This window comes from Pelodiscus sinensis, unplaced genomic scaffold, assembly GCF_049634645.1.
Source record: "Pelodiscus sinensis isolate JC-2024 unplaced genomic scaffold, ASM4963464v1 ctg49, whole genome shotgun sequence".
NCBI lineage: Eukaryota > Metazoa > Chordata > Testudines > Trionychidae > Pelodiscus > Pelodiscus sinensis.
The window spans coordinates 279,561-291,626 of record NW_027465953.1 but is presented as its reverse complement, the minus strand read 5'-3'; the positions used below and the strand labels follow the sequence as shown (position 1 = coordinate 291,626).

The 12,066-nt window shown below is 48.4% G+C and overlaps 1 protein-coding gene across 1 annotated transcript in view; it reads right to left on the bottom strand.

Moving 5' to 3' along the window:
• Positions 1–3,467: 3,467 nt before the first annotated feature.
• The window catches only part of LOC142825336 (maestro heat-like repeat-containing protein family member 2B), a 45,486-nt gene continuing 36,887 nt past the window's right edge, over positions 3,468–12,066 (bottom strand). The window contains exons 23-25 of the mRNA XM_075917292.1: positions 11,348–11,503; positions 10,181–10,315; positions 3,468–3,611 (exon numbers count right to left, since the gene is read on the bottom strand). Of these exons, the coding sequence (XP_075773407.1) occupies positions 3,468–3,611; positions 10,181–10,315; positions 11,348–11,503 (435 nt within the window). The remainder of the gene's footprint in view (positions 3,612–10,180; positions 10,316–11,347; positions 11,504–12,066) is intronic.

The window sequence follows — 12,066 nt, the reverse complement described above, 5'->3', positions numbered from 1 at the left end:
TCAGTGTGTGAAGTTTGTCATGTTCTAAAAATAATTTTTGAACTTGATCACATTTTGCTTTAAATAAAACACTTCTCTATACATAGAATATCTATTTAATATATATATATATTATGTCTAGGTATTTTTTCTGAATTGTTCATTGTTTTTAAGAAGAAAAATTAAGAAAAACAACCATCAGTTGCCTTTAAACCCCTCACCTGGGGTGCTTTACTGCGTGTCAATTTAATTTTCACATCCACCCCGTTCAACAAAAGTTTTTCTTGAAAAAACAGGTCGCTGTGTAGATGACCCAACAACTCCATTGTCCTGCTCTGGGACGTCAGCCTTGCACACCTCACAAATCCTAGATTCTCACCATCCAGCTGTTTTTTCGTGTTGTCCAGGAGTGTCTTTGTAAAACAGTCAGGCGGAAAATTGCTTACTAGGCGGTCTCCCAATGTAACGTCCAATTGACTGAAAATAGAGGCCACTGGGTAATTCACCAGGCCTACCGCGGCATCCCTGGGGAGTGCAGTCCCATCGCCTTTTACTATCTTGCAACAAAGGTAGAGTAGGATGTTGTTTAAATCCATATAATCTATGCCATTCCCTGCTATAAAAAAGTCGATGGGGGCAGTTTCTGTCACGGCTGACAGAGGCGGCACCTCGATGTAGATGCTTTTCTCAATGCTGGTCTGAGTAGGGGCTATCTGAAACAAGTCTAGTTCAGATTTGGTGCACTCTTCCGACCCGCAGTGAACGAAAGCCATGTTGACTAAAATATATCTCTTTTACCAGGTACAGAGCGTGTCCTCTTTCTCCCTGGCTTCCTCTTGGACTTTTGCTGATGGCCTGTCCTGCGTGTCAAGGCTCTTCTTTTAAAGGGTTTCGGGGGTCCTGTGCGTCGCGGATATGACGCATTTCTCTTTCTCTTCCTCCTTTTAATATACATCAGCCCTGACCCTTCCTGTTTAGCCGGATTCCCCACCTTCTCCAAGACAGCCTGGGAAACGTGGCCTACCACATCTCTGGCTATGTTTTGAGCGGCTGTTTTTATGTGGGGTTTAATAATCTCTAGCCCTCTTCGCAAAAGCGGTACAGCTTTTCGAAAAAGGCTACGGAATATACCGCCCACGCCGGCCCCGTACATCACAGGGGCTCCATGATATCCAGGAAGGGCATATCCAGCCTGGGCTTTGTAATAGTTGCTGTAGACTTTGGAGTCACCGTAATTTTTTACGATCGCCATAATAGTGTTTTGCTTTTTAGAAACCTCGCTCTTTCCGGGAACGCAGGTGCAGCTTCACAATCACCTTGCCAAAGCAAAATGAAACGCATCTGTTTTGATCCGTCTTTATTTCAATGGTGATGGTGTCGATGTGGTGTTGACTGATGGGTACGTAATGAGGCTTATCGTAGGTGATGGTAACAAACTCATTGTTATTTCCTCTGACAGGGACGCAGCGTAACAGGGGGACAGAAAAGTCCCCCACAAACTGGTGTTCTACAATATCCGTGTATAGATACAAGGAGTTGAAACCCCCTGTGATGTCTGCTGAGAAGGGACTCTTCTGGACACTGTGCCCGGGGGCCAAACCCAGAATGTTAGCTAGCTCCCCGAGGGTAGAAAACGTAGCAGTAGCATCGGTGGATTTAAGTCTACATTTTCTACTCACGGGGTCATAATTCATGATAACATCAGGCGGTCCAGAATGACGTGCCACAATGCTATTCATATGTTCCAATAATTCGGGTATAGTTGAGTAATAACCTCGCCGTAGGATATAACTCCATGGTTTATCTCCAAAGGTGATTTGGAAAGGGGTGTCCTCAGTAATGTTGTTCCAGCTGTGTGGATATTGTATTTCCGCTAACCCCACTTCCCAGGCCCCCGGGAGATCCAACGACTTTATTAGCTGTATTGTAAAGGCCGAGCTGGTGTTTTGGGGAAAAACCCCAGAGCTGGCGTTGCTGGGCAGAGTGATGTAGAAGCCCCCGTCCCCCATTTCTCTCCTTGCAGGTGGGATTGTTTTTATTCTCGCTTAAACGTTACAGAGTTGAGAAGCTTCTACCCAACTGTTAAATTTGTTGGGCCACCCCAGCCATTTCACCAATAGCTGCTTTTTTCTTCCTTTCCCTTTCTCTGCTAGAACTTTTTCAATCCTGTAAATCCTGTCTTGTTTGGGGTTCACCTTTTGTAATTCTTCAGGGTAAAACGACCCCGTCACTGTCTCACCCTCGTAATCTTTTAATCGGTAGACAGGTCTCTCACCCCTGGTTAAGGCTTCATCCACTATGAATATCTCATCGGTAAATGTTTGTTCATAACCTTTTTTAAAGGCACCTTTGGTTTTAGAGAGTCTCACGTGGTCCCCTTTTCTAAAAGGAACAACAGCCTGTTTTATTTTAACATCATCTCCATAAACAGTTTTCCAGACCTTCAGAGAATTTGCGGGGTTCACATCAGCAGGTCTGGTCCGTATAGTTCTGTGAAAGCTCCAGCTGTAACTCTTTATAAACTCAGATAATATGTCAATGTAGCGAAAGGTATTGTGGGCTGTAAAATATCTCCACATCCTAGATTTTAAAGTTCTGTTAAATCGCTCCACAACCCCCGCTTTGACTTCATTGTTAGTAACAAAATGGTGGACACCATGCCGCTTTAACAATCCACTTAAAGGTTTGTTTAAAAATTCTTTTCCCCGATCCGTTTGTAATTTTTGAGGCACGCGACCTTCGCTGAAAATAGCTTTAAAGGCCTTGGCTACCTCCTTGCCCGTCTTGTCCTTTAGGCCTAAGGCCCAGGCATATTTTGATAAAATGTCTATCACTGTTAAAATATACTTAAAACCGCTGTTGCGTTTGGAGAACCGGTGCATATCCACCAAATCTGCTTGCCATTGTGCATCCACGTCTGAGACAATGGTCTTGTCTCTTTTAAAATGTATTCGAGCAGGCTTGTGCAAAGAGTAAGCGTCTTGGTCCGAAAGCCATGATGTTACCTGTCTTCTGTTCAAAGTTTTACTGTGCTTTTTGACTGCTTGAAACAGAGGGTTCACCCCACCAAAGCTGCCAGCTTCCCTGGGGGTGTAATGTATTTTCTCTAACAGAGCAATCTGCGTAGACATGACTGTTATTTGTGTTAGTAAAAGATGCTGTAAGTATGGAAGGAACACATTCACACCAACACATTTCATACAAGTTTTATTAAGCATCTGGATTAACACACCCTTTTACAGCCATCTGCAAATGGGCACCATGACACCCCCACCACTATCGCTATTAGGGAGTCCGAGTTAATTCATTCTTGCACGTTTGTTCTCGAGATCCATGTGTCAGATATGAGCAAAAAAAGCGGGCACAAGATAGATTTACTCCCACAGGATTACCGATGTGCAATTTCTCAAAGGTTTCTAGAAAGTCATCGTCGACCTGGCAAGAGATTGTCAAAAAAGAGAATAAGCTACAGCTGCTGGTTTTTAGATTCACAAAACACCCATGATGCCCCCCACCTCGATTTTTTCATTTACCTGTTTGACTTCTTTTCCGTTCACCTTGTCCGACTCCTGGGAGAGATGGGCAGCATCCTCCACAGGGACAGATAACGAGAGGCCGTCTAGCTCGTCAGGCTGCCGTGGGAGGAGTTGGGTTTCGGGATCAGATCCTGGTGTATCCAATAGCAGAGGGGGCAAAGGGCCCCTTTTTGCCTCTCCCTCGTCCTCGGAACTGTTGCTGATGTGGCACTTTCTTCTCATGTGGTGGAAGGCCCTCGTCACCAAAACAAACTCCAAACTTCTGGTGGGGGTGGTGAAAGAGTCCATGTTTCTGCTCAGCGTTTGCACGCTCTCTGAAACACGCGCTCTTGGAACAAGATGGCTTCTTTTGTGTGGCGCTAGAACTTATGGGGAAGTGCTATGCTCTGATTGACAGAGGGTGTCACGGGAAGCTCTTAGAGGGGTCACACGACCAGCTTCCGGTCTGGTCAATGGGTCCCAGAACTGCACCCCCCAAATGGTCAAAGCGATTTGTGGGGCGGTCCTACAGGGAAAAAAACCCTCCTGATTGGTAGAGGGAGGCAGGGTGAGTTCTTAGAGGGGTCACACAACCCACTACTGGGCGGGTCTTCCGGTCCCGGAACTGCCCCCTGATTGGTCAAAGCAGTTCACGAGGCAGTCCTACAGGGAAAAAACCCCTCCTGATTGGTGGAGGGAGGTGGGGCGAGTTCTTAGAGGGGTCACACGACCCACTTCTGGGCGGGTCATCCGGTCCCGGAACTGCCCCCCGATTGGTCAAAGCGGTTCGCGGGGCGGTCCTACGGGGAAAGCCCTTCCTGATTGGTAGAGGGAGGCGGGGCAAGTCCTTAGAGGGGTCACATGACACCCCTTACTTCCGGTCACCTGCCCCTCTTGACCCCGGATGTATTACCCCCAAGGGCGGGACTTCCGGTGACAGGGGACGGGCCTAACGGGGGTCACATGACATCCTTTATTACTTCCGGTCACCTGTCCCTCTCGACCCGGATGTACTACCCTCCAGGGGCGGGACTGCCGGTGACAAGGGAGAAGGAACTTCCGGGGAGTCGGGGGGGGGGGACTTCCAGGGTCAGGTGGCAGGGCTAATGTTTGATTGATGGTAGGGCCCTTATACTACTCTCCTACCCCATAGCAGAGCTGGCCGCATACCACCAAGGTCTAGCTTCCCACCGAAGTATATGAGGTGCAAGCTGGAAACAAGCTGGCACAGACAGAGCACATTGTCCTCCAGCAATCCCTCTCTTGTTCCCATTCAAGGTAGCAGGAGCTCTTTGATCTATTTGTCTGTGCTTCATTCCCCGAGCACTCATCCAGGTCAGATGTCTCTTAGGACCTGAGTTGCCACCATCTGGACAATGGGACTTGGGTCATTCTGTAGGACCTGGAGAGCTGGAATTACAGAGAATATGACTCACTTTTCATATAGTCACCTATGCCTGCAGTAGCTGGAGATTTAGTACCAGTGAGTACCAAGCTACAGAAGCTCTCTGTACAAACAAAGCTTTAGGTTCCTCCATTGGGATCCTTCCAAGCTCCAAACTGAGATGGAGGAGGGGGGAGAGGGGAGACCCTGACCCTACCAGAAACTCATCCAATTGGAAGGTGCTCCATTGACTCAATAGCTTCTGCTTTTAAGTTATTTTACATCTCCTGACAGAAATAAATCTGATGGTGTGGAGTTTGGGGTAGCAAAAAGTGGCTTCCAGGGAGCCGATGGAGCCCAAAGAGTGGATCACACAGGTTGGGAAGAGGCATTGCCAGGATAGCCAGGAGATGCACTGACTTATATCACACTGGCTGCAGTTTCCTCCAGGTACGTCTACACCGCAAAGTTAATTCAAAATAACAGCTGTTATTTTGAATTAACTTTAATAGCATCTATACATGCAAACCGCTATTTCGATATTAATTCGAAATAGCAGAGCGCTTAATTCAAATTTGGTAAACCCCAGAGCTATTAAAGGGATAGACCCTGGCCCGTGCCAGATCCAAGCCTACCAGCCAAGAGCCAGCAGTGGCCACTGGGGCCCCTGAGCCAGTAGCCACAAAACGTGAGCCAGCAAGGCACTGGCAGCCAACCCTCCACTGCTCCTCAGGAGCAGTCTGCCAGCACCCAGGAGCCTGACAGGGGCTGGAGAAGGCGGGTGCCTTCCTGGTCCAGGGTGGAGATCATGGACCTTATTCAGGTTTGGGAGGGATGCCCCAGCATCCATGATCTCCGCACTAGACAGAGGAACACGGCCGTCAATGGCAGGATAGCTGCCAGCCTGGCCACCAAAGGCCACATGCGAACCCAGGAGCAGGTTTGCATGACATTCAAGTTGGTGCGGTGAGACCCCCAACCTTGGGCCCTGATCTTCCCTTCTCCTTTCTTCCCTTTGCTTCTCCCTTCCAACTTCCTCCTCCCAGGTTTCACCCTCCCCTCTCCCACCCACTCTATTCCTCTCTCCCACCTCCTTTTCCCAGTCTCCCCAGAGGTTCACCCTGTTGTTCAATAAACCCAGTTTCTATTTTTGAACATACATGTCTTTTATTTGACATCAGGAAGGGAGGCTAGGGAGGAGTAAGTAGATGGACGTGAGGGAGGAATGGGGCACGAGCCCCCGGTGGGGAGGACCGGGGTGGTTCTGAGGGCTCCTCGGGGTGGACACTCTCCTGCAGGGCCTCCTGGATCCTGACAGCCCCCCAATGGACTCCCCGGACGGTAGCCTGCAGCAAGTGCAGCTGGGCTGATGGCAACAACCCTACGAGACGCACCGGTGTGCCCAGGGGCAGCTCTGGCTCCATGTGGCCGAGTGCTGTGGTGTCCCGAGTGCAGGCACTCAGGGCACTCCAAGACAGGACTGCTTTGTTGTCCCTCATCGGGGTAGACAAGCGAGCGGGGAACCCGGGGTGGGGGTAGGGTCCCGTGAAGCACGGAGCTCAGTTAGCCTGAGGCAGAAGGCCCACACACTATGTCCTAACCTGATGCCCTGCAGCACTGGTTCCGGCCAGCCTGAACTTCGGTTCAGGGTCCACTCAGTGTGGACGCGCTATTTCAAAATAACAAAATGCTATTTTGAAATAGGTTTTGTGTATAGATGCATAATTCGAATTAGCTTAATTCAAATTAACTATTTCGAATTAAGTTAACTTGAATTAACGCTGTAGTGTAGACGTACCTCTTTCAGAGCAGACTAAAGCTGAATCTGTCCTTTGATGTGTGGCTGATGCACTTCACACCTGTGGTATCAGTTACTGCTTGCTTGTCAGCTAAATTTCTTTATAACTCACTAATGAATAGGATTTCACCTGTATTTGTTACTTACAGGTCAACAGATGTTCCATGTCCAGCCATTTCATATTTTTGGTGTCCGTATGTTCCAGGATGATGCCTAAATAAGCAGTGTAAAATAAACATCAATAAAAAACCTTCTCTTGTTAAGTGCAAGGTGATAACATTGGCCCTTTGGCTTCTATTGTGGGTCTAAGGTGAGCTGTAAGCAAGAAAATACTAGAAAAGTTTAGCGTCCACACTGAAGAGAATAAGAGAAAAAAATTAAGAATGTTTACATAAAACCTCATTTGCTTTAAACAATCTATGTTCCTCTTGCCACTGCTGTCAGTTATTGGAGATATACTAGGATAGTGTATTAATCTAGTGGTGTGAACAAAGGGCTGGGGCCAGGAATAAGTGCGTACTAAGCAAGGATCTCACATGGATAAATTAATTAGGCCACAATGCTTGCCTGGCTTGCATGGGTGTGCTAAGGAAAGGATGGCACAGGGCCAAAGGGGAGGAATCTAGTGCTTCCTGGGCAAGGCAATCAGGAACCTGCAACAGCAGGCACTGTGTGGCGGTGGCCTGCCTACCTCCCAGTGATGAAGCACCAATAAGGAACAGTGAACAACACTGAGCTTAGGTCTATAGTTTGAGTCCACACTAACTCTGACTACTAAAAATAGAGTGCAGGTAAGATGACAGAAGCAGTCGGAGGAGCTAGCCACCTTGAGAACAGACTTTTGGGTTTGGATGGGATCATCCTTGGAATAGTTAACCCCTCCTGCTACTCCTGCCACAGCTACTCTATTTTTAGCACACTAGTTTGATCGGAGAATAAACATACCCTACGTGACAGTGTGCCAGCCTCTGCTACTAAATGACTGCGCCATCTCAAAGCATTCTATTGCAACTTACAAATTCCTCCTAACACCACACTGGAGAAGTAGGAGAACATTAACATCTCCATTTATGCATGAGAAGTCACAGCACGGAGAGATTAATAGTAGCTCAGTGCTGCACACAGGGACTTTTTCTGTCTACCTCAAAGGGAATACCAAAAGGGACACGGCACACTTTCTCTCACCAGCTAACTTGGCTGCAACTGCCCGGATCTCTTCCCAGCTGCTGCAGAAGTATGTGATGGTAGTTTTGTAAAAGTTCTCCAGTAGCTCAGCCTTCTCTTTGGCCTAGAGAAAATCAGGGACACATGAGCTCTCTCTGGCTAGAAATGCCCTTTGACTGCCAACACATGCCTTTACAAACCACAAGTAAACAGTCTGTGTTCCTCTTGCCACTGCTGTCAGTTATTGGACTCACTCAGACTTTTTTTTTAATTTAAACAAGTAAATAAAAGAAAGGACAGGAGGCTGTGTAGAAGTGGGGAAAGTGGGAATCTATGGCAGATTTACATTCCTCTCACCCTCAGTCCTGTATCCCACTCTAATAGGGTACGTCTACACTACAACGTTAATTCGAACTCACTTAGTTCGAATTACTTAATTCGAACTAAGCTAATTAAAACTAACGGATCTAGACTAAAAAACTAGTTCGAATTAGCGTTTTACTAATTCGAACTAGCATGTCAACATTAAGTGGACCCTGAACCGGGCTTAAGGATTGCCGGAAGCAGTGCCGGCAGGTCATCAGAGGAGGACTTAGAGCGTGGAGATGCTGTCTCAGGCTAGCCGAGGGCTGTGCTTAAAGGGTCCCAACCCCCACCCCGGACAGACAGTTCTCAGGGGTGCCCCGCTTGCAAAGCAGTCCTGGCTTGGAGTGCCCGGAGTACCCACACTGGGCACATCACAGCACTTGGCCATCAGACCGGCTGCACTTGCCGCAGCCTGCCATCTGGGGAGATGGGGCAATTGGGGGGCTGCAGGAGAGCTTCCACCACAAAAGCCCGCAGAGCCAGCCCAGTCCTCCCCATCGGGGGCGCGTACCCCATTCCTCCCTCAACTCCTTCCACTTACCCTTCCTAGCCCCTCTTCTTGATGTACAAAATAAAGGACAATTGTGTTCAAAAATGGAATCTGTCTTTATTGAACAAAACTGGGGGAGACTGGGAAAAGGGGGTGGGAGAGGGGAAGAGAGAGGGTGGCAGAGGGGAGGGCAACTAAAATGATCAGGGGTTGGGAACAGGTCTCATATGAAGAGAGGCTAAAGAGACTGGGACTTTTCAGCTTAGAAAAGAGGAGACGGAGGGGGGACAGGATAGAGGTCTCTAAAACCAGGAGTTGGGTGGAGAGGGTGCATACAGAAAAGTTCTTCATTAGTTCCCATAAAGAAGGACTAGAGGACACCAAAGGAAAGGAATGGGTAGCAGGCTTCAAACTAGTAACAGAAAGTTGTTCTTCGCAAAGCACAGAGTCAACCTGTGGAACTCCTTGCTGCTGGAGTCTGTGAAGGCTACAACTAGAACAGAGTTTAAAGGGAAGTGAGATCAAGCCATGGAGGTTGGGTCCATGGAGTGGTATTAGCCAGGGGGTAGGAGTGGTGTCCCTGCCCAAAGTTTGTGGAAGGCTGGAGAGGGATGGCACGAGACAAATGGCTTGGTCACTGTCTTCGGTCCATCCCCTCCAGGGTCCCTAGGGTTGGCCGCTGTCGGCAGACAGGCTACTGGGATAGATGAACCTTTGTTCTGACCCAGGATGGCCATTGTAAGCTCAGTGCTCAGGGTCGGGGGTCTCAGTGGACCCCCTTGATTTTCATGCACACCTGCTCCTGGGTGGCCAGGCTGGCAGCTCTCCTGCCCTAGCCGGCCACCTTCCTGTGCCTAGTGCGGAGATCGTGGATGAGGTCCACGATGTCCGCACTAGCCCAGGAGGGAGCCCGCCTTTTGCGGTCCCGGGCAAGCTCCCAGGACCTGCCAGCCTGGTCCCGGGAAGAGGGGGAGGGCTGGGGGGCATCGGGTGGGTGGCTCGATCCGCACCAGGTGCAGGGTCTGCTGGCTGGGTGCTGGCAGGCTTGCACCTGGCACGGGCACCGTAGCCAGCCCGTGCCCCTTTAAGGGGTCCGGGGCCGGGAGGGGGGCATAGAGTTTCCCTGGTGTTGGCCGGAGTGGCCACCAGGGAAAGCTGGGGAGGGCTAGCCTCCCACTAGTTCGCATTAAGGGGCTACACAGCCCTTAATTCGAACTAGTAAATTTGAACTAGGCTTAATCCTCGTGGAATGAGGATTACCTAGTTCGAACTAAGCGCTCCATTAGTTCGAATTAAATTCAAACTAACGGAGCGCTAGTGTAGCACCTATGAAAGTTAGTTCGAACTAACGTCCGTTAGTTCAAACTAACTTTGTAGCATAGACATACCCATAGATACTTACATTGCCCATCACACATTCCCCCTGCTTCTACACCACAAGCCTATGCTGTCAATAATCTCATATAATTCTGTAGGTCACTCACAAGGTGTCTGCAGATATCCATCTGGAGCTCTTCAGGGTTCAGCTTGGTTCTCCAACTAAGATGCTCATTAAGTATAGTTTGGAGCCTCTTCAGTCCCAAAAATGGGGCACAGAGATGAAATGTAGCTCTGCACTCCTGAAAAAGAGGGTTGCACCATTGAATTGTTCCATAACACGTATTGTGCTCATTCAAATGGAACTCATGTCCTTGACTGCTCATCTACCCCAAGAATAAAAGGGATTCCCCTGAAGTAATAGACAGAAAATATGCCAGCATGACTTTAATAGGGGGAAAGGGATTCTACTTCTGGAGTATTGCATCCAATTCTGGGCACCCCATTACTTAAAAAATGTTGATACATTGGAGAAAGTCCAATGGAGGGCAACAAAGATGATTAGGAGGCTGGAACACATGATTTACAAGGAGAGGCTGAGGGATTTGGGATTATTTAGTCTTCAGAAGAGAAGAGTGAGGGGAGCTTTGATAGAAGGCTTTAACTACCTGAAGGGGGATTTCAAAGAGGATGGAGAGAGGCTGTTCTCAGTGGTACTAGATGACTGAATGAGGAGCAATGGTCTCAAGTTACAGTGGGGGAGGTCTAGGTTGGAGATTCGGAAAAACTATTTTACTAGGAAGGTGGTGAAGCACTGGAATGGGTTACCTAGGGAGGCAACGGAACCTCTAAATCTAGAGTTTTCAAATCCTAGCTTGACAAAGCCCTGGCTGGGATTGTTTAGTTGAGGCTGGTCCTGTTTTGGGCAGGAGGTTGGACTCAGTGACCTCCTGAGGTCTCCTCCAAACCTATGGTTCTATGATTTTATAATACTGAAAACTGGAGATAGCAGCAATGTTTTTTCAGAACAGATGTAGCTATGAAAGCTGCTTCACTAGGCATAGCTGTGGTCTTTCCTCTGTTGTGGGGAGGCAGGAACGTGGGGTGCAGAGATAGGCAGGAATGAACTCTTGGGATCAGACCCATGACCTATCCTGAACTCCAGTGAGACAACCCTGGCTGCTAAGGACCAGCCTGTCTGGGATTGACTCAAAAGGAGGGCAATGAACTGAGGGAAGAATTTAGGTCTCCACTGCGGGAAGGAATAGCAGAGCTCCCCTGGCATCAGGAGGAAGATTCTTTTTGCTTAGTAATTAAGTCACTGTCATTCTTACCATTGAAACCTCAGGGCTTGGATCTTGCAGGTGCAGCAGAAGCGTGACCCAGCTCTGTCTAACCTGCTTGGCAAAATAGTCCTTCCATTTTCTCTTTGCAGAGCCGGCCAGGATACCAAACAGGACAAAGGCCAATGCACGAAGAGTGTTGTCCTCCTATAGCCAAGAAAGCCACACAGGTTGGTAACGAAGAAATAACCACATCATGTATCTAGCACAGCTGTCTCTTCTACATTAGGATAGAGTGATTCCAACTACAGAAGTTTAAAAGAACTGGAATTAATCAAGTTTGGGCCAAATGTGTTGATTCATCAAAATACTTTGAAGACAGTTCAATTTTGACAACATTCTTCCAGAAGCCAAGTAGGGGTACTTGGTCAGCTTCTTGGTGACCCATCTAGCAGGCTAACTGGGATCTTGGGCTTCCTGGCCCTCACCTTCAGAACAGCCTGTCTGGCAGGCTGACAAGGAGCCAGGAAATGTGCACCCTGGCACCTCTAATTCCCAGTGTTTCCAGGTTCCCTGTCTCCAGCATAGTCTGCCAGTAGACTGCCCTCAGGCAAGGCTCCCAGTAGAGCTGGGTTGAGAATAGTATTACGGTTTCACAAAGAGTTTTGAAATTTGGGCTGGGGGGTGTGTCCCCCAAATAGGAACAAAACCAAAATTTGAAATCTCAAACTTCTCTGCAAAATGGAATAATTTCAACCATCTGACATAAA